Raw genomic sequence first — 21,636 nt, forward strand, 5'->3', positions numbered from 1 at the left:
TGTAGCGGTACAAGAAGGTGGCTCCCCACCACCTTCTCGAGGGCAATTAGGGATGGGCAATAAATGCTGGCCTTGCCAGCGATGCCCACATCCCATGAACGAATAAAAACAAAGTCCCACCCTGTTGAGATATGCCTGGATTCTGCAGAAAATCCGGACTTGTGTTTTGGCTTTGTTAACCATTTGCAGTGGTATACGGTTTTATAGCACGCTGAACCAGATGATGTACTAATGAGCAGTAAAATCATTGTTGAATCTGTGGGGGTCTCATCCTGGGCCGTACAGAAGTGATCCAATCCAACTGTTTTGCCCATTGTACAATATAATTTAATTGTTAGCTTGGCTCAGCTGGTAGCACTCTCTCCTCTGCGTCTGAAGGTTGTGAGCTCAAGCCTCTCTCCAGGACTGAAACACATAATCCAGGATAATCTTGAAGTGTAGTATTGAAGAAGGTCTCCATTGTTGCAGTTGCTGTCTTTCAAACGATGTTAAACTGCTGTTTCAAGTGAATGTTAGCGATCACATAGCACTATTCAAAGAATGGTGGGAATTGCGCCCGGAACTCTGGCCTGCCATTCTTCATCAATCAAAAATAAATTAGCTGATCGTTCATATAATTGCTGTTTATGGAATCTTGCTGTGCAGTAAATAGCTGTTGTGCTTCCCTAAAATAAGTCATTTTAAGACATGAGATGTGATAGGCTGCTATATAAATGCAAGTCTGTTTTTTTATAATTTCCATGAAATTATATCACTTTATTTAATGAACCTGTTTTCTTTTTGAAGTTTGAAGAGAATATTTAAAGCAAAACATGTGACCCAGCGAATAGCATTTTCAGTGTCTTGTCAGTCATGATTTATCTGATTAGCCGATTTGTGGGATATAAATAAAATTCCATGCGTTTTCAAAATGTATCCTCTATTTAAACACCAGTCCATAAATGGGAAGAACAGTGATGTAAGTTGTTTTTTCTGCAGAAAATTGTGGAATGAATTTAATTTATGTAGATTTTCCTTGTTTAAACTAAAGAATTTTTAAGGTATGATTGTAAATGATCACTTTCGCTAAACTGAGACAAGTACACTCAGCAACAGTGATGGATATGTGTCTGTTCTGGTTCAGTGAATACCTTCCAACACTGACCAATGGTTGGTCACTGCAATATGCCAAGGAGGGCTGTTTATAAATTTTCAGCACATATATAATACAAAGGAACATTTAATTTGGTGGCCTTTGTGTGTGTTAGCTGCTGGCTAGTGATTTTTACACTAATAGTTTTTGAAACATTTATTTAAGTGCTAAGAAGTGGAATAACTATCTTTTATTCTTCACTCTCCAAAAAAATGGAATATTTTTACTGATAATCCTACTTTTAACTTCTGCATTGTTTATAGGAGCTGCTTTGAAGTATTGCTGTATTGTCGGGAGGATGACTCCTCTAAAGAGTTTTGGGAAGATTTTTTAAAAACCATTCAGGTAATATTTTTTTTGCACTTGTGTGTATTGGTGACTTCATGGTTAATTATATAAACTAGTTTCATACATAAAATACACATATTACAGTTTGTACCAGCTGTGCTGCAGAATGCTTGCTTAGACTCCAGTTATTAGTCTTAAAAAAAAAACTCGATGTATTATGATGCTATTTCCTATTTTGCCCCAAATCCATTAACATTGTTCAATTTTTTTCTCCACTACAGGAATGTCACAATGTTTTACAAAACGACTTAAATGCAGAATTTGATGTACTAATCAGGATGAGTAAAAATGGAGGCCCATGGCAAAATCCAGTTCTGATGTCCATCCTTAACCAAGAGTTAGTAACTCAGGAATTAGGTACAGTAATTGGTGTCCTGGATATTAAGTAGTTCTTAAGTAATTATATCAGCAGTTTTTTCCCCCTAAAACCTAATTTAAAATGTTTAATTTTGGGGCTCTCAGGATTCACCAAAACCTAGTCCGTAGGCTTGCCTACCTTCATGGATGAAATTCAGCAGAATGTTGAGGTTATAGTGGTGCTATTTCATAAGACCCTTACCCCTGTGACTTTTTTCCCCATGTCCTCTGTTCCTGTAATTTAAAGGCCATGGATGAACTTATTGATGCACACTGCTAACACTCAAACAACTGTTCTCATTACTGCAATACTAGTTTTGTGGTTTAACTTTAAAGTTATGGGTCTGAATTTGCTGGAAACTTGTGCATAGTAAAGATGCCTTAACAGCATATGCCATTATCTAAACTTAAAAGTTCCAGGAAATAATGAAGTAATCATGTTATGCCATTAGTTGCGTCGTGACATTTGAGCTGCTGTGCCAATGGATTCGCCTAAGCCGATAAAAGTTTGTTCTCATCGCTGAGCCCACCATTGTAGACAACGGCGATCGCTGTTTTAATGCCACTTAAACTCAAAAATAATGGTCCAAGTGGTCTGGCAGTGGCATGATTAAAGGGTGCCTTCTCTGATTGCATTTAAATGATGTGTTAAAATATATTTGTTGATCGGGACATTGGGGCAATAAGTTTGTGGCATCTCACTAATAAGAGAAACCTAATCTTATTTCATCTTTTGAAAGCGATTGATCCATTTCTGGTATTCTTGTAGGTGGGGATTGTAAATATCACGAAACATAGTCATATGTTCAAACTCCTAGAATCGTAGAATCTTACAGCACAGAAGGAGGCTATTCAGCCTTACATGCCTGTGCCAGCTTTTTGAAAGAACTGTCCAATTCAGTCCCACTCCCCAGCTTTTTCCCCATAACCCTGCAAATTAGTCCTCTTCAACTGCATGTCCAATTGCCTTTTGAAAGTTCTTATGGAAAATGCTTCCACCACCTTTTCAGCTAGTGCGATCCTCATTGAAACTTACAAAATTCTTACAGGGCTCCACAGGGTAGATGCAGGGAGGATTTTCCCCTGGTTGGGGAGTCTAGAACCAGGGGTCACAGTCTCAGAATAAGGGGTAGGCTATTTGGAACTGAGATGAGGAGAAATTTCTTCACTCAGGGTGGTGAATCTTTGGAATCCTCTACCCCAGAGGGCTGTGGAGGCTCAGTCATTGAGTACATTCAAAACAGAGATCAATAGATTTCTAGATATTAAGAGCATCAAGGGATGTGGGGATAGTGCAGGAAAATGACGTTGAGGTAGATGATCAGCCATGATCTTGTTGAATGGCGGAACAGGCTCGAGGGGCCGGATGGCCTACTCCTGCTCCTATTTTTTATGTTCCAGATCTTAACCCCATGTGTGGGAAAAAAAATTCTCCTCATTTCCCTTCTAGTTCTTTTGCCAATTATTTTACATCTATGACCCCTGGTTACTGACCCACTTGACAGTGGAAACAGTTTCTCCCTATTTGCTCTATCAAAACCCCTCATAATTTTGAATGCCTCTATTAGGTCTCCTCTATTAGGTCTCCCCTTAACTTTCTCTGCTCTAAGGAGGACAATCCCACCTTCTCCAATCCCTCCACATAACTGAAGTCCCTCATCCCTGGTATCATCCTGGTAAATCTCCTTTGTACCCTCTCCAAGGTCTTGACATCCTCCCTAAAGAGTGGTGCCCAGAATTGTACACAATATTCCGGTTGAAGCCTAACTAGTGATTTGTAAAAGTTTAGCGTGACTTCTTTGTTTTTGTATTCAATGCCCCTATTTACAAAACCAAGTATCCCATACGCTTTCTTAACCACCTTATTAACTTGCCTTGCCACCTTCAAAGATTTGTGAATAAACACCCCCAGGTCCCCCTGCTCTTGCACCCACCTCAGAATAGTATCATTCAGATTATACTGCCTCTACATGTTGTTCCTCCCAAAGTGCATCACTTCACACTTATCCGCATTAAATTGGATCTGTATGTGTCTGCATATTTCACCAGTCTGTCTATGTCCTCCTGAAGACTGCTACTGTCCTCTTCACTACTACGTTTCCAATTTTTGTATCATCCGCAAACTTCGAAACTTCCGACAGCCAAGTCCAGGTCACTTATATATAACAAGAAAAGCAGTGGTTCTAATACCGATCCCTAGGGGACACCACTGCACACTTCTCTCCAGTCTGAAAAACATCCGTTCACCACTATTGTCTGCCTCCTATCCCTTAGCTAATTACGTACCCAAATTACCACTGTTCCTTTAATCCCGTGTGCTTCTATTTTCCAAAGAAGTCTGTTATGTGGCTCTTTATCAAATGTCTTTTGAAAGTCCATATATATAACATCTACTGCACTACCCTCATCATCCCTCTCTGATACTTCATCAAAGAACTCAGTCAAGTTAGTCAGACATGATTTACCTTTAACAAATCTGTGTTGCTGTCCCTTATTAACGTATGCTTCTCTAAGTGAGAATTAATTTTGTCCTTGACAATAGTCTCTAGAAGTTTTCCGACCACTGATGGTTTATCCCTCTCCCCTTTTTTGAATAGGGATGTAATATTTGCAATCCTCCAGTCCTTTGGCACCACTCTCCTATCCAAGGAGATTTGAAAGATTGTGGGCAGACTGCTATCTCCACCTTTGCTTCCCTTAGCAACCTAGGATGCATCCCACCTGGATCGGGTGACTTGTTAACTTTGAGTGGTGCCAACCTATTCAGCACCTCCTTTCTATCTATTTTTATCCAATCCATTTTCTCTCTTCCCTCTTCCTCTACTGTGACATTGGTCTTCACAAAAGAGAATGAAGTTAATGCAAAGTATTCATTCAGTATTTCTGCCTCCACAAGAATATTTCCTTCCTTGTCCCTAATTGGCCTCACCATTCCTTTAACTAACCTTTTCCTTTTAAATGTTTATAAAAGATTTTTGGATTCCCTTTTATGTTACCTGCTAATCTTTTCTTATATTCTCTCTCTGCCCTTTTTCAATTTCCCCTTGCCCTCTCTGTATTCTGCCTGGTTTTCTACTTTATTCTGTACCTGTAGTTTGCCATAAACCACCTTTTTCTGTTTTACTTTAACCTCTATTTCTTTGCCATTTATGAAACTCTAGCTATAGATGCCCTATCTTTCCTCCTTATGGGAATATGCTTGGTTTGTACCTGAACTATCTCTGCCTTGAAGGCATGCCATTGCTCATTTACTGTTTTCTTGGTCAGTGTTTGTTTCCAGTCCACCTGTGCTAGATCCCTTCTCAAATCCTCTAATTATTTCTTCTACACCATACGTCTTTGGATGTGTTTTTTATTCCATTACCATAATCTGATCACTCAAATTGACGAATGTTTGAATAATTTCGAATGCAACAAATTACTGTTTAATTTGCCATTTTAAAATCAAACTGCACTTTGATTTTCATTGTCGCCGACTGTTGCCATCTATAATCGGGCCTTAAATTGAATGTGAGGGTCAAGAAATCAGGAAGGAGAGATGAAAATGGAGAGAGGCAACATGATGAAACTTACACTTGTCTGAACAACAAAAAGTAACAATTGAACATTCAAACAACACAGTAAAGCAATCTAAAACTTTTACAATTGACAAGTCCCAAAGTAAAGATTCTGGTTAGAGATGATGGGCCAGATTTTGCTGTGAAAATAACAGCTGCCCCTCCATAAGCTGCGCGAAAACGGCATCTCGCCGGCTGACTCCCCATACAAATGCATTGAACGGCGTGAAGTTCTTGTACTGGTTGAACTAAGCTGGCCACAAAATGTTAGGGCTTGTCCATTCCATTGTAAGTACTCTTTTAACGGCATGATGTCTTAATTACTGCCAAACAACCTCTCTAGCACTGAAAATTAACTTTTACAAGTGGGAAGTCTCCTTACTTCAGCTTTTAATTATTGTTGGAGATCTTTTCTGTCTTTTATCTCTCTCTCTCTCTCTCAATCCAATGTTTCCATCTAGTCATTTCTCTTTCTGTACCTGATTTGACATTGAAATCTCTATTCTAACTTACACTTCCTGGTTCAGACTCTGCGCTGCTCATTAACAGTTCCTCAGTCTGAGGTTAAGGAGATACACACTATTTTGCCCTGTTTACACAGGTCCCAGATGCCCTGTTTGGATCTCGAACTTGCAGTAACTTGTTGTGCAAAACCCCATAGAAAGTCTACGGGAAGTGCAAGCCTAACGAATGGCTGGAGTCATTCGTTTGCCACTCATAACAAAATCCGGCCCATTGACACATCCGATATTGATTACTGGAATGTACAAAGTAACAAGATTTTATATGAAATTCATTGCCATTTTGTTCTTTCTCAAAGTGAGCAAGATTTGAATAGTGTGCAGCCCAAGGAAAATAAACTTTAGGGAAATTAAAAGTCTAACTGTGTAAGAAGCCCTCTGAAAGGAGTGCGAACACGGAAAGGGAGCACTGGACCCATCTAAAAGAAACTCTTTAATCACTGGACAACAGTATTCAGCATCTGGGGGAGAATTTTTTTCCTCATCAGCCACTTGCATTACTCTGTCAGAGGTGACAGGCTGTAAGAAAGCGATAGCCGGAGTATCACAGCTACAGAAACAAAATAAATAAATTAACTGATTAATCCATTAGCTGGAAAAGGCCAGGTGTTCTCAGCCACTCACTCCCTGCAAAGGTTTAACTTTGTGGAAAGCCCAAAATATTTTACTTAAAGTTAGTATTTAAACATTCTGTTGAATATAACTCAACTGTATAGCAGCGCTATCGATGACTCCTTACAATTATACAAATATGCTCGCAAACAGAACGCACTTTTATTCGTAGCCATGGTTATCCAATTTTTCCAAATATCAGTGTTCTTAAAAAAAAAAAAAAAAAAATTGAAAATAGCTCATTCTGGCTTTTTTCAAAACGTTTCTTTTGGTGTATCAGGATTCGAAAATGTAATTTGTCTAAAAAGTGATGGAAATTACAATGACCAGAGGCTGGAATGCTCCCAGTGGCAAATTGGCGTGAATTTGTCATTGGAGTATTGGGGGCACAACGGTCTCACTTACGGTGTTTGTGGCCAGTATTGCCATTGCATCGAATTCTGGGCCTATATGTTTTTTTATTTTAACTGTTTCAAAGTTAACAAGCATTAGTACAAGTTTGTTCTGCTATACCTCCATTGATGTAAGTCATTTCTAAATGTGCTGGCTATTCTACACTTTTACAAACACAGTGGTGGATATAGGCAGCTAAGTGGAAAGGCTATAAAAGTTAAATTCAAATTTCAAAAGGAAAACCCTGCCTGATTTTTTTTTCAATCCTGTATTGTCCACTGTGGTGGTGGTTGCTGTAGTAGTAATTTTAAAACGAGATATGAGACCCTTATTGTGCCACAAACAAGTTTACTTGTCAAGATGCATTTGGTTCCCGGGAGGCCACCAGGCAGTTTAGTAGACTGGCAATAACCCTTCCTATTTGAGGCATTTTATATGTTATGACCTTTGATGTTATCTTGAGACTTTAGGTTTTTAGTTGGACGAAAAGGTTGTTTTCCATCCAGTCAACAAGGAAAAACTGTAGTGTTAAAATAACAGTAAAAGAGAGTGGTGAGGTGGTAAGAATTTGAGGAAAAGGAATAGATGGGATGAATGGCAGTAATTTCTTAATTTCCCCAAATTTCTTCGTTCTTTCTGGAGTATGATCTGGATGCTCATAGCCATCCAGTATCTCACCCAAGTACCTGATCTTCCTTTGTGAGCCTAGATACTGAGTGTCAGTAGGCCATTGAACAATGAGGGCTATCCCAGTCAAGACCAATCCTGCTCTCACTTCATGTCCCCATATTTGAATTTTCCAGCAGACATCCTTGAATAGTAAACTGATGCAGGAATCCTGACTGACTCTTTTATGCCCCTCCTCCCAGCAGCCCTTAGGGCACTCAGGTAATTGTAGCAATATCACCACAACCCCAGCTGAGCTCAGTACATAATAGGAATCAAACCTGAGACCTCTTTTGGCTATGTTTATAGTCACTAGGCTGTTAGTGGATCATTAAAATTTATTTAAAGTTGTGGTTTAAGGGTTAATATTATAATAGTAGAGCTGTGCCAGACATTTGAGTACCCTAGTGTTTCAACATCACAGCCTATGAGCAGAAAACTTTAAAAAAGCAACCAGCCCAGGGAGACTGGAATTTCCCTGAGTGTAAGCAGTCAGGGCTAAAGGAGCAAAGGGAATTACCTAATCAGCTACTTTGTTTTAATTATAAAGCTGTTTAGTATTTGGGCATGATACATGCAGGTCATGTTATTCATTCAGACCCTTCTTTGCGAAGGCTAATATTTTGATATGTTTTTACATTAGTTTAAATTGCATAGCTAATGAATTTAAATAAGCAGTGGCTCATTCAGTACAACATTTTAATTACACATCTAACTAAAAGGTTGCTTTTTTGTTGGTTTACGTGAATATCTTTTTAAAGTAATGAGGCTTGTTCACCTGTATATTGGCAGTAGTTCAACAGTCCCAACCTATACAGTATCAGCTAAAAGCAGTGCACATTAAACTTATTAAATATTTCTTCTTCAGTACGGTTAATGCTGATTGCATGGTATAATTGGTCGAATTGTTATGGTGACGTAACCACTAACGATCTGTCGAATTGAAACAAAAATTGGAGTTACACACCTCTTGCTGTCCTGCCAAGAGTCATTTTACCAAATGGGCTGAGAAGACTGCAGCTGCGCATTCCTACCCATCTGCAGCTTCATTCTGCTTTTCAGCCAACTGTGGAGTAATGATTGAATTGATAGGCTGTTGCAACTGCTACTCCAACAGATGAGGTTGGGGCAGGGCTGCTGGGTTAACGCATCAGTTGCCTAGTTTTTATACCGTGAACTTGTTTTTAAAAAATACATATGATTACTGTAGGGAAAAATCCATTCACTATGTAGTCTGAAGATCTATTGTTTTGTAAGAAAGGTTGATCATCTCAAATATAACAACTTAGAAAATAAAACTGATAAATTTACCAGTGGTTTTGTGTCTATTAACCAGTCGGACTGTTTAATGTTTTTATACTCGCATGTATTGCATGATCACAACAGATTTTGTTACTTGCAGAATTAGACTAATCTAAATTTGATTCTAAAAAGTACTCAAATCTGGTGGACTTCATTTCAGTGTCTCTTATCCATTTTATGCTTTTTACAGTAAATGAATACTTGGGCTCAGAATCTCCAGTGTTCTTTGAATATAGAGTGAAATACTTGATGAAATACGAGCATATTGGAGAAGCAATGACTCTGACCAAATACTGTGTGAATCATCCCCAAACTGGCGGAAACAAGTACTTTCTCCACTTATTTTTAACCTGGCTATGCCGCTCGTCCCCGGAAGAAATCCTGCTGCAGGAGGTAAGGATATGCGATGTGCTTTGTTTATAAATATTTTAATAAAAATTGTTTCTCAAATTTCAAAAGTACTCTAGTACTTTTTTATATAGCAATAAGCAAGTAGGTAAAATAATGTACTTGCTGGATTTCTGACGTACCACAGGTTAGGCATGTTACTATTGTGTTTGGCTGTAAAATGTTTTGAACATAACATGAGAGTGTGTCGAGGATAGGAAAAGACCATGTGATCCTCTGAAGCTTGTCTTGCTCTTTAGTATTCAAACTCGGCCAACCTAGCATTTAACTATTTTGAATAGTTATGTCTTTGGTTCTCTTACCTTATTTTGTAAACTATACCAAATGTTTATCACCCCTTGAGTGCAAAGGTTTTTTCTAATATTTGTTTTAAATTTACTCTTATATTTACATTAATATTTGCAACTTTTTGACCTGGCATGACTTTTACCTTACTTTAAATTCACTTTATCTATACCTTGCTGGGCCCCCATTGAACCTTTACATTTGGACCATAGAATGGAAGGTTTAATATTTTCTTGTATGTTTATTTGTGAGAATTTGTCTTGCCAGTCTGTGCACCCACTCCAATGTGTGTATGTTCCATTTGAAGTGTGATGACTACATTTGTATGCAGTACTCCAAATGTGGTTTGACCAGTGCATTCTAAAGCCTCAGCATAATCTTTGTGGACTTGTACTCCACTTTTATGACTCTCTGACCCATTTACTTTTTTAATTGTTTCTTCATTGGTACTGTAGTGGTTATGTTCTTGGACTAATAATCCAGAGATCTGAGTTCAAATCCCACCATGAATTTGAATTCCGTTTAAAAAATCGAAGTAAAAGCTGATATTTGTAAAAGTGAACATGAAATGAGCTACAACAGAAACATTGAAACTGATTTTCACATTTAAAGGAAAAAAGAACCTGATGATAGCAATCATATTTCTTTGGATATTCATTATGTTGTCAAACTTTTCAAAAATGTTGCAACAAGCAGAATTTCCTTTCACTTTTCTCCGCTTGTTTTCCTGTACGACAGATTGCCAAAATTGACTGCCAGGAAGCCCTTGATGTTATTTGCAGATTAGATTCAGAAGGGCAGGTGGAATTGTCTTGGATTCTGTGTGTGGCATTCCTTACCCAGCAGCTAAGAAATGGAGACATGTATTGTACCAGGTAAATATTGTACTTTTTTTTTTGAGATTGTGGTAGTTTACTTGGGGTGGAATCTGTTCTAATTCTGTGTGAACAATAATTTGAAAATGCCTTACCAGTTATCATATAAGCAAATGTTACCAGGATCATCTTGTTAAAATTATTTTATTATGTGCAAGCTCTACGTCCCCCATTTGCTCTTACCCTACACATGTATAAGCTGTAAAACCTATCTTAAAATTGCAATTACATTTTCTCAAGTAACTCACTGTGTTCCATGCTTATTAATTGCTGGGTTCCATTTTAAGAATTCCATTGTTCAACCATTCTGAAAAATGTTATCATGGAGAAAAATTCATTACAAAGGATTGTATGAATCTATCTTGTGTGTAGGATAAATAAAAATATTGTGGAAACTTATTGACAAGGGTGTAGGTACGCTATAAGGATCTGGGCTTGTGATATTTTTTAAACCCTGGTCTCACTTTGATTTATTCCTTCTTTGCCCAGTTTTCCCCACCTTGCCCGCATTGTGTTTCCAGCCCAACAAGGAAGGAGACAGTGCTGGATCTAGTTCTGAGGAATGAAGTGGGCCAGGTGGAGCATGTTTTAGTGGGGGAGCATTTGGGAAACAGTGATCATAATGCAATTAGTTTTAGAATAGTTATGGAAAAGACAAGGAACAATCAAATGTGAAAATACTAAACTGGAAGAGGGCTAATTTCAGTGAGTTAAAAAGGGACCATTCCCATGTGGATTGGAATCAAATTGACAGGCAAAACAGTAATTGAACAATGGGAGACCTCTAAGGAACAGTTTGTTCGGGTACAGTGTAAACCCATTGCTATGAGGGGGCAAGGAAGGGCATCCAAAGCTAGAGCACCCTGGTTGACTAAAGATATAGAGATTAAAATGAAACAGAAAAAGGAGACTTATAATGAATGTACAGTTCATAATATAGTAGAGCACCAGGCTAAATACAGAAAGTACAGAGGAGATCTTAAAAGGAATGAGGGACAAAGAGTGAGTATGAGAATAGATTAGCGGCTAATATAGAAGGGAACTCAAAAATCTTTTATAAACATATAAATAGCAAAAGGGTAGTCAAAGAAAGGGTGGGGCCGATTAGGGACACAAAAGGAGATCTTGTGGAGGTAGAGGGCATGGCTGAGGTACTAAATGAATACTTCGCATCCGTCTTCACTAGAGAAGAGGATGCTGCCATTGTAGCAGTAAAGGAGGAGGTAGTAACGATGTTGGTTAGGATTAAAAATAGATAACGGTGAAGTAAAAGGCTGTCAGTATTCAAAGTTTTTTTTTTTAAAAAGTCACCCGGTCCAGATGGAATACATTCTAGGTTACTGAGGGAAGTAAGGGTGGAAATTGCAGATGCTTTGGCCACAATCTTCCCATCCTCTTTAGATATGGGGACGGTGCCGGGGAACTGGAGGATTGCAAATGTCACACCTCTGATCAAAAAAAGCGGAGAGGGTTAAGCCCAGCAATTACAGGCCAGTCGGCCTAACGTCGATGGTGGGGAAACTTTGAGACAATAATCCGGGACAAAATTAATTGGCAGTTGGAAAAGAATGGGCTAATAAATGAAAGTCAGCACGGATTTGTCAACAGAAAATTATGTTTGACTAACTTGACTGAGTTCTTTGAAGTAACGGAGAGCATTGATGAGGGTATTGCAGTTGATGATGTGTATATGGGCTTTCAAAAGGCTTTTGATAAAGTACCACATAATAGACTTGTTAGCAAAATTAAAGCCCACAGGATTAAAGGGACAGTGGCAGCGTGGATACAAAATTGGCTAGGGGACAGAAAGCAGAGAGTAGTGAACAGTTGTTTCAGACTAGGGTGGAAGTGGTGTTAGGACCACTGCTCTTTTTGATATATAGTAATGACCTGGACTTGCGTATAGAGGGTATAATTTCAAAGTTTGCAGATGACACGAAACTCAAATGTAGTAAACAATGTGGAGGATAGAAACAGACTTCAGGAGGACATAGACAGACTGTTGAAATGGGCAGACACATGGCAGATGAAATTTAACGCAGAGGAGTGTGAAGTGAAACATTTTGGTAGGATGAAGAGAGGCAATATAAACTAAATGGCATAATTTTAAAGGGGTGCAGGAACACAGACCTGGGGGTGCATATACACAAATCTTTGAAGGTGGCAGGACAAGTTGAGATGGTTGTTAAAAACACATAAGGGATTCTGGGCTACATTGAGATATAGAGTACAAAAGCAAGGAAGTTATGCTAAATCTTTATAAAACACAGGTTAGGCCTCAACTTGATTATTGTGTTCAATTCTGAGCACAATATTTTAGGAAGGATGTCAAGGCCTTGGAGAGTGTGCAGAAGAGAGTGACCAGAATGGTACCAGGGATGAGAGACTTCGGTTATGTGAAAAGATTGGAGAAGCTGGGGTTGTTCTCCTTAGAACAGAGAAGGTTATGGGGGATTTGTAGAGCTGTTCAAAATCATGAATGGTTTGACAGAGTAAATAAGGAGAAATTGTTTCCAGTGGCAGAAGGCTCAATAACCAGTGCTCACAGATTTAGGGTGATTGGCAAAAGAGCCAGAGGTGACATGAAGAAACATTTTTTTATGCAGCGAGTTGTAACGATCTGGAATGCACAGCCTGAAAGGGTGGTGGAAGCAGATTCAATAGTAACTTTCAAAAGGGAATTGGATAAATACTTAAAGAGAAAAAATTACAGGTCTATGGGGAAAGAGCAAGGGAGGGGGACTAATTGAATAGCTGTTTCAAAGAGCTGGCACAGGCACAGGCACAATAGGTCGAATGGCGGCCTCCTGTGCTGTACCTACTATGATACTATGGCTAGAACACAGTTGCTCTGTTCAAGATGTAGTTACTAAAGTTAGTCCAATGAAGTAAGTTGTGGTTATTACATTGCTTTAGTATTTACAGTAAAGGAAGAGGATAGCATGCCGGACACACCAAGGAAACTAATTTTGAATCAGGGATGGGGACTCACCATAATTAACGTAAGCAAATAAACAGTAATGAAGAAAGCACTGGCACTAAAGAGTGACAAATCCCCAGGACCAGATGGTTTCCATCCCAGGGTTTGAAAGGAAGCGGGTGAGAACATTGCAGATGCCCTTACTATAATCTTCCAAAGTTCTCAATTCAGGATACGTTCCTTTAGATTAGAAAATTGCTCGTGTCACTCTGCTATTTAAGAAAGATGAGAGGGGGAAACCAGGGAATTATAGACCAGTTAGCCTAACATCTGTGTTGGGAAATTACTAGAGTCTATAATTAAGGAGAGAGTAACTGAACACCTTGAAAATTTTCAGCTGATCAGAGAGCAGCATGGATTTGTAACAGGTAAGTCAGGAACCTAATTGAATTTTTTGGTGAGGTGACTAAAGTAGTGGACAGGGGATTGTCTATGGATGTTCTTTATATGGTCTTCCAGAAGGCATTCGATAAAGTCCCCAATAAGAAAATAAGAAATAGGAGTAGGCCATACGGCCCCTTGAGCCTGCTCTTCCATTCAATCAGATAATGGCTGATCTGCGACCTCCACTCCACTTTCCTAACTGATCCCCATATCCCTTGATTCCCTTAGAGTCCAAAAATCTATCGATCTCAGTCTTGTACATACACGACGACTGAACATCCACAGCCCTCTGGGGTAGAGAATTCCAAAGATTCATAACCCTCTGAGCGAAGAAATTTCTCCTCATCTCAATCCTAAATGACTGACCCCTGTCCTGAGACTCTGCCCCTTAGTTCTAGACTCTCCAGCCAGGGGAAACAGCCTCTCAACATCGACCCTGTCAAGCCCTCTCAGAATCTTATGTTTCAATGAGGTCACTTCTCATTCTTCTAAACTCCAGAGAGAATAGGCCCATTCTACTCAATCTCCCCTCATAGGACAACCTGCTCGTCCCAGGAATCAATCTAGTTGCACCCCTTGTAAGGCAAGTATAGCCTTCCTAGGTAAGGAGACCACAACTGTGAACGGTACTCCAGGCATGGTCTCACCAAAGCCCTGTTCAATTGCGGCAAGACTTCATTACTCTTGTACTCCAATCTGTTGCAATAAAGGCCAACATATCATTTGCCTTCCTAATTGCTTGCTGTACCTGCATGTTAACTTTGTGTTTCGTGTACAAGGACACACAAATCCATCTGACCACCACTTAAAAAATATTCTGTTTTTCTATTCTTCCTGCCAAAGTGAATAACCTCACATTTCCCCACATTATACTCCCTGTGCCATCTTCTTCCCCATTCACTTAACCTGTCTATATCCCTTTGCAGACTTTGTGTCCTCCTCACAGCTTACTTTCCCACCTCCCTTTGTATCATCGGCAAATTTGCATACATTACACTTGGTCCCTTCATCTAAGTCATTAATATAGATTTAAATAGCTAAGGCCTCAGCACCGATCCTTGCGGCACCCCACTAGTTACAGCCTGCCAACCTGAAAATGACCCGTTTATTCCTACTGTTTTCTGCCTGTTAGCCAATCCTCTATCCATGCTAATATGTTACCCCCAACCCCATGAGCCCTTATATTGTGTAATTGTTACTGTTAGCTATAGTTGAAGCTCATGGAATTGAGGGCAAATTATTGACCTGGCTAGGAAATTGGCTGAGTGGCAGGAGACAGAGTAGGGATTATGGGCAGGTACTCAAATTGGCAGGATGTGACTAGTGGTATCCCACAGGAATCTGTGTTCGGACTCAACTATTCACTATATTTATTAACGACTTTAGATGACAGGATAGAGAGCCACATATCCAAGTTTGCTGATGACACAAAGATAGGCAGCATTGTAAGCAGTGTAGATGGAAGCATAAAAATACAAAGATATTAATAGATTAAGTGGGCAAAACTGTGGCAAATGAATTTCAATGTAAGCAAGTGTGAGGTCATCCACTTTGGACCTAAAAAGGATAGATCAGAGTACTTTCTAAACGGTGAAAAGCTCAAAACAGTAGCGGTCCAAAGAGACTTAGGAGTCCATGTACATAGATGTCCATGTCATGGGCAGGTACAGAAAATAATCAAAAAGGCTAATGGAATGCTGGCCTTTATATCTAGAGGACTAGAATACAAGGGGGTAGAAGTTATGCTACAGCTCCACAAAGTCCTGGTTAGACCACACCTGGGGTACTGGGTTCAGTTCTGGGCTCTGCACTTTAGGAAGGATATATTGGCCTTGGTGGGAGTGCAACGTAGATTTACTAGAATGATACCTGGACTCCAAGGGTTAAATTAGGAGGAGAGATTCCACAAACTAGGGTTGTATTCCCTGGAATTTAGAAAATTAAGGGATGATTTGATCGAAGTTTTCAAGATATTAAGGGGAACTGATAGGGTAGATAGAGAGAAACTATTCCCACTGGTTGGGGAGTCTAGGGGGACGTGGCTCTAATTTTTAGGCTAGGACTTTCAGGAGTGAAGTTAGGAAACACTTCTATACGCAAAGGGTGTTAGAAGTTTGGAACTCTCTTCTGCAAATGGCAGTTGATGCTAGCTCAATTAATTTTAAATCTGAGATTGATAGATTTTTGTTAAGGGATATGGGGCTAAGGTGGGTGTATGGAGTTTGGTCACAGATCAGCCATGATCTCATTGAATGGTGGAACAGGTTCGAGGGACTAAATGGCCTACTCTGGTTCCTATGTCCCTATGTTATTGGGATAAATAATTTGACAGTCATTAATAAAGACACGAGTCTGGTGTTTCTGAACTGCATTGGTTTGCAGAATGTTAGCAACATTACATTTAAATATGTATGCAGACAGGTTGTTTCCCCGGCTGAAGAGTCTAAAACTAGGGGGCATGGTCGCAGGATAAGGGGTCGGCCATTTAAGACTGAGATGAGGAGGAATTTCTTCTCTCAGGGTTGTGAATCTTTGAAATTCTCTACTCCAGAGGACTGAGGATGCTGAGTCATTGAATATATTCAAGGCTGAGATAGATAGATTTTTGGACTCTAGGGGAATTAAGGGATATGTGGATCGGGCAGGAAAGTGGAGTGGAAGTCAAAGATCAGCCATGATCTTATTGAATAGCGGAGCAGGCTCGAGGGGCCGTATAGCCGCCTACTGCTCCTACTTCTTATGTTCTTATGAGACTAGCAGTAGGATTAGGATTAGATGCAAGATTAACAAGTTTGCAAAACACATTGTATTTGTAGGACTTATTTTTTTAAATCAGCTTTCTTGGCAGTTTCATCTCTGAAGTAAATTGCTTAGTGCAAAGCCTACTCGGGCAAACCAGACTAGACACAACTAAATGCGTGGCACACCACTTCATTTGACATAAGCATCTAATTATACTACAGTGATTCTTGGGATAGATGCACTGATGTCAGCTTATTTCAATTTTACTCAGGGAGTTGATATTGGTGTGGAGCAAGCTGCAGTTGAAACTTGACGCATCCAAGCATCACTTTCTGGAGAGGTGTCATCACCTTTTATTAACATCCAGAAATGTCAACCATATCTTCCTCTTTATCAGGGTTATTCAGAATGAGGTAAGTAACCATGCTACTGTACAAGTGAAAGACAGTGTATTCCATTTCCTTTACTTCCCATAGTTATTTTCATACTTTTAGTGCCTACTATTTCCAAGTAAATAGGGTTGTATTCATTTAGAGGTTTTGAGTTTCTCTGTTCTGTGGCTTATTGACCAGAGAGGCAGCAAGATTGTATTCACTGCATGTGGTAGCAGTGATAACTTGCCATTTTATGACCTGAAATGATAGTATGAGGCTGCACACCTTATAAAAACTATCAGCTGCATGCTACTTTACTGTTTAGAACTTCAGTCACTTTTGCTTTAGTTACTACTTGCATGTAAAAATGATTTATTCAACCTTAATCTAATGCCTTTGGCGGATATTTGGTGATTGTTCATGTTTCAAGCTTTGTGTTTCTTATTGGAGGACCAACTAATTATTTGTACAAAGACTTTGGGAGGTACGGGGGACTTGTGGCAATGCTGTAGGCACTCTGTGCAGCCAATTGTGCATTTTTTTAAAAATAGAATATTCCCCCCTTTCCCTAGTATTTTTGTATAATGTTTTGCTGGTAACCATGCATTATGTTATTCCATTGAGGAATGGGGGTTGGAGATACACAATCACACCATTCTTCTGCCACACCCCCTCCCCAAAAATTTATTTTTTCTATAATCCATTTAGCATTGGTCCATCTTTTAAATATTTTTTATGCAGAGATGCAAATCGATAATATGTTGTGACTTTAGAGAGAAATGTCAATGTTAATTATGTATTTTGCCGACTGACTAAATTTGTTTTGTTCTCCGGTTTGTAATGCGAAAACCGAATAACTTTGAAAATGTAATATTTAAACATTGTAGGTTGGAGCTGAAGGCTTGCAGTTCTGCGTGGAACTCTGTGCACGTGCCCTACGGATAGATTACCAAGATGAACCAAATACTAAAACCTTAGTGTGTAAAACGCTGTCATATCTGCTGCCAAATGATTTGGATTTCTGTAGAGCATGTACTATTACAGTTTTTTTCTCTGAGCTTACATTAGAATCTTTTCATGCTGTTGAAAATCTGTACAGTCAGCCAGATCAGCTGTACACTGAAGATACTAGCTCAGTTCCGAGCTTCCTTCGCTGCGAGCTACTGCTTGTTTTAAAAACCACCTGGCCTTTTGATCCAGAATTTTGGGACTGGCGGATTTTGAAGAAAAACTGTCTTGCTTTAATGCGTGGCAAAGTGGCCTTAATTAATGCTCGTGGACGTGATCTAGTTGCGAAGCTTGGCGATAGCTTGTCAGCTAATGGTAAGACTAAAGAAAAGCCTCTTAAAACGTTGCCGATAAGCCCAGGAGCATCCAGGGGAGATGGCCACATTGCCCTAATGCATCGCTGTGTGTTGTGTAAAAAGGAGTTCCTTGGTGGGCACATTGTACGCCATGCACAGGTTCATCAGCAAAAAGGCGCCTTTTCTTGCCTGATTTGTGCAAGAAAGTACAGATTGAGGGGACAAATGCTGAAGCATTTAAAGACTCATGTGAGGAAGCTTCGAAAGCAAGAACTTGCTGCTCACACAAATACTCAAGAATCTGCCAGTGTTACTGATGGTGTGCAGGAAACTGGTACTCTCATAAATGGAATTCTTGACGATAATGATGAAAAAATATCAACCACTTCAGGATCTGCTAGTGTAAATGAACAGAGTAACTGTAAAAAGTTAACAGGAGATGAAGATATTAAAGTTAGTGTTGATGTTCCTATTGAGCCACACTGCTCAGCTGGTCTGGCTGGAGCACCGAACGAACCTTTGAAAACTCAGGAAGATCCTAAAAAAGATGTTGCTCCTCAAGCAGATGATGATGATGATGTTATTATAGTTGATCAAGTGGCAAAAGAAGAATTTGGTTCAGATGAACTTAATGTTCCAACCAAAAAGAAAATGAAAAACTGTGTTCTTACTAAACAAAGTTCGACAGGTCACAAAAATAATGGAGCTCTATGCAGACAAGAACAGGTGCAAGATGATTCTGTTTCAAAAGAAAAAGTAGAAAATGTCAGAGGAGGTGAAGGTTTCCTCTCTTGTCCAGGCCATGGCTGTTCAAAGGTCTTCACTAAGATACAGTTTCTCACTAAGCATGCACGGAAAGTTCACTCCTCTGATGAAAATGTGCAAGATTACCTAATGAAGTGGTATAAGGGCAAGTGCCGTTATTGCCAAAGAAAATTCATGTATTCCCAGCATTTAATTGACCACCTAAAAAGGCATGTATATCCTAAATTGTACTTCTGTTTACAGTACGACTGTGGCCAGAGGTTTAAATCCGCTTCGGAACTTGTAACTCATACCAAGAGTCATGAAACTTTTCAAGCACAGTGCAGCTTTCATGACTGTGACAAATTGTTTGATCGACTCGATGTGCTTTATGAGCATGAGGCACAACATTACTTAAGTAGAAAACCTGTCCGGTTCACTGATTGTGATAAAACAAACTTTCAGACAGGCAAAGAACTAAGCCACCGAGCAAAGACAAGTGAAGATAAATGCTTAAAAAAAGAACAGAATGCTGTGGAGTTGCTAGTTCCATCGTGGAAGTCACGTAAAGAGTTTTCAGAACCAAAGACCTACCTTCACAGTATGGCTAGCAAACAAAGTGGAAATCAAAATGGGAACGGCACCTTAAGTGATGGTCCACATGTTTCCATTGAATCAGATCAGAAGACCTTGACTGTTGAATCAGGCAGCATAAACTGTTGTATTAATAACGAACAAATAGTAAATGGACACAGTAAACTGAAAGAGACTTTGAGTGGTTCAAATACAAATCCATTTTACTCAGGTGATGTGTCAAGAGATGGCAGTGCTGATTCAGATAAGACCAGTCTTTCAACAGATGCTTCAAGATCAGAGACTACAACAGTGTTGCATAATAGTGTTTCAAAAGATGTTTTAAGGGAAGAGGCCACAGCAGTGTCACAGAATAGCTGCAATCTGTCACAGCAAAATAATGTTCCACCAGCTTTGCAGTCATCCTCTAACCAAGAACAGAGTAGTAGTAGGGGAGAACATAAGGGTTGTGGCAGACAACAAAAGTACTACCGGCCACAGCCACCAAGCTACCTAGATGAACGATATATCAGTATGCCAAAACGAAGGAAGCTAACCACCGATTCAAATCAACCTCCCAGTTCACAAGAGAATACAGTTAATGTGAAAAACGAACGACACATATGTCGGAAATGTTTCATGATCTTCAACAGCATTGAAGCATTAGAAGGGCACAACTCCCAGAAAAATTGTAGACCACTCTTTGTTATGGAATCAGATAGTGATGAGGGTAAGTTACATGATTTAAACTAAGTTCTCAAAGTATAAATGAGTAACTCAATTGATCCAAAGCTTTATATTTTGTTTGAGGGGGGCTGCGGTAACCAAGATGATGGTTTAAATAGGGAAAAATTTGCAGTTTGTGCAGTTTATGAAATGCCCAAGATTGAAGTAATTCTTGTAAAGGGCTTTAAAAAATGTCTAGCAAAGGTTTATACAGGTAACAAACCTAAGAATGCTCAGATTGCATGTGGCATAAAATTCCCTGAATCCGATTTGTGCAGAAATTGCGCTGGTTTCCACATTATCCTTACTGATGGGAACTTGTGCTGAAATTTGCTGTGGGCTCATTTGCCTACGCTGGAATATAAAAACTGGTGCAGTGAGCATAAATGTAACACTACCAAAAGAGGTAATAGTGAGCAGCAGTTGCCTTCTGCCAAGCCGCCTCACTCCCAGAGCCTCTAGCCTCTGCTGCTCCTCCTCCTCCTCTTCCATTATTATACAGAACAGGGATATGCCCATTGGGAAGGCCATTCTTTCCTTCTGAACAAGTGTGGGGAGTTGCAGAAGTCCAAAAAGTTTTGGGTGCACTGAGACTGATGGTAGTTTGGTTAAGTATACTGCAGGTCTCAGTAGGAAAGTTTTTTAAAAAATCACAAAGAAAACTGTATCAAACTCCAGAAATCTCAGTTACGCCAATATCCAGTGACTTCGGGCCATGTTACACCTAGATTTTTGGGCGTGAGTGCAGGAAACTCGCTTGAGTTGGCTTTTAGTGGAGGCATAGGGCTATATACATGAACGGCAGAGGATTGTGGCGGACGTATCTTGGAAGCGGTGCAAAGGAGCAAGGAAAGTCAGGCATACCGATGTTTCCATGTAAAACCGGTATAAATCAGTTGCGTGTGAATTTCCTCGCATGACACCCTTGCGCTGTAGTTACACCGAAAAATTGCAGAAAATTCTGGGCCACACTTGCACGTGTTTTTGTGCTTACTGCAATTTAGTCCTTGCTATAAATTGTAGATTGACCAATGTGTGTTTGATTTAACTGAAGGAAACAAAATGAATTCCCTCCTATATGTAAGTAGCTTTCAAAGATCTCTTTATAGAAATGGGATCTTCTGTACAAATTAGTGCTGCTGCTGCTTATTGAACTGAATCCCAGACTTCAAGTAGCTTCTAGTACTGATTTGGTTTAATTGCTGGGACATTCCGTTGCACTTGTTTAACTTTGATATGTTTTGAGTAAAAGATAGATAATGAGAAAGTTTGTGCACATATTAAATGAAACCGTTATAATTGAACAACCAAGTTGTCTGGCCTATAGGTTCATAATTCGAATTGAAGGTTATA

General features: G+C 39.5%; 1 protein-coding gene across 1 annotated transcript in view; it reads left to right on the plus strand.

The window, feature by feature from the left end:
• The window catches only part of LOC137327404 (zinc finger protein 654-like), a 51,562-nt gene that overhangs the window by 24,777 nt on the left and 5,149 nt on the right, over nucleotides 1-21,636 (plus strand). Inside the window, exons 3-8 of the mRNA XM_067993152.1 lie at nucleotides 1,396-1,477; nucleotides 1,702-1,837; nucleotides 9,079-9,281; nucleotides 10,320-10,456; nucleotides 16,834-16,975; nucleotides 17,824-20,287. Of these exons, the coding sequence (XP_067849253.1) occupies nucleotides 1,396-1,477; nucleotides 1,702-1,837; nucleotides 9,079-9,281; nucleotides 10,320-10,456; nucleotides 16,834-16,975; nucleotides 17,824-20,287 (3,164 nt within the window). The remainder of the gene's footprint in view (nucleotides 1-1,395; nucleotides 1,478-1,701; nucleotides 1,838-9,078; nucleotides 9,282-10,319; nucleotides 10,457-16,833; nucleotides 16,976-17,823; nucleotides 20,288-21,636) is intronic.

Source organism: Heptranchias perlo, chromosome 11 (assembly GCF_035084215.1).
Source record: "Heptranchias perlo isolate sHepPer1 chromosome 11, sHepPer1.hap1, whole genome shotgun sequence".
NCBI lineage: Eukaryota > Metazoa > Chordata > Chondrichthyes > Hexanchiformes > Hexanchidae > Heptranchias > Heptranchias perlo.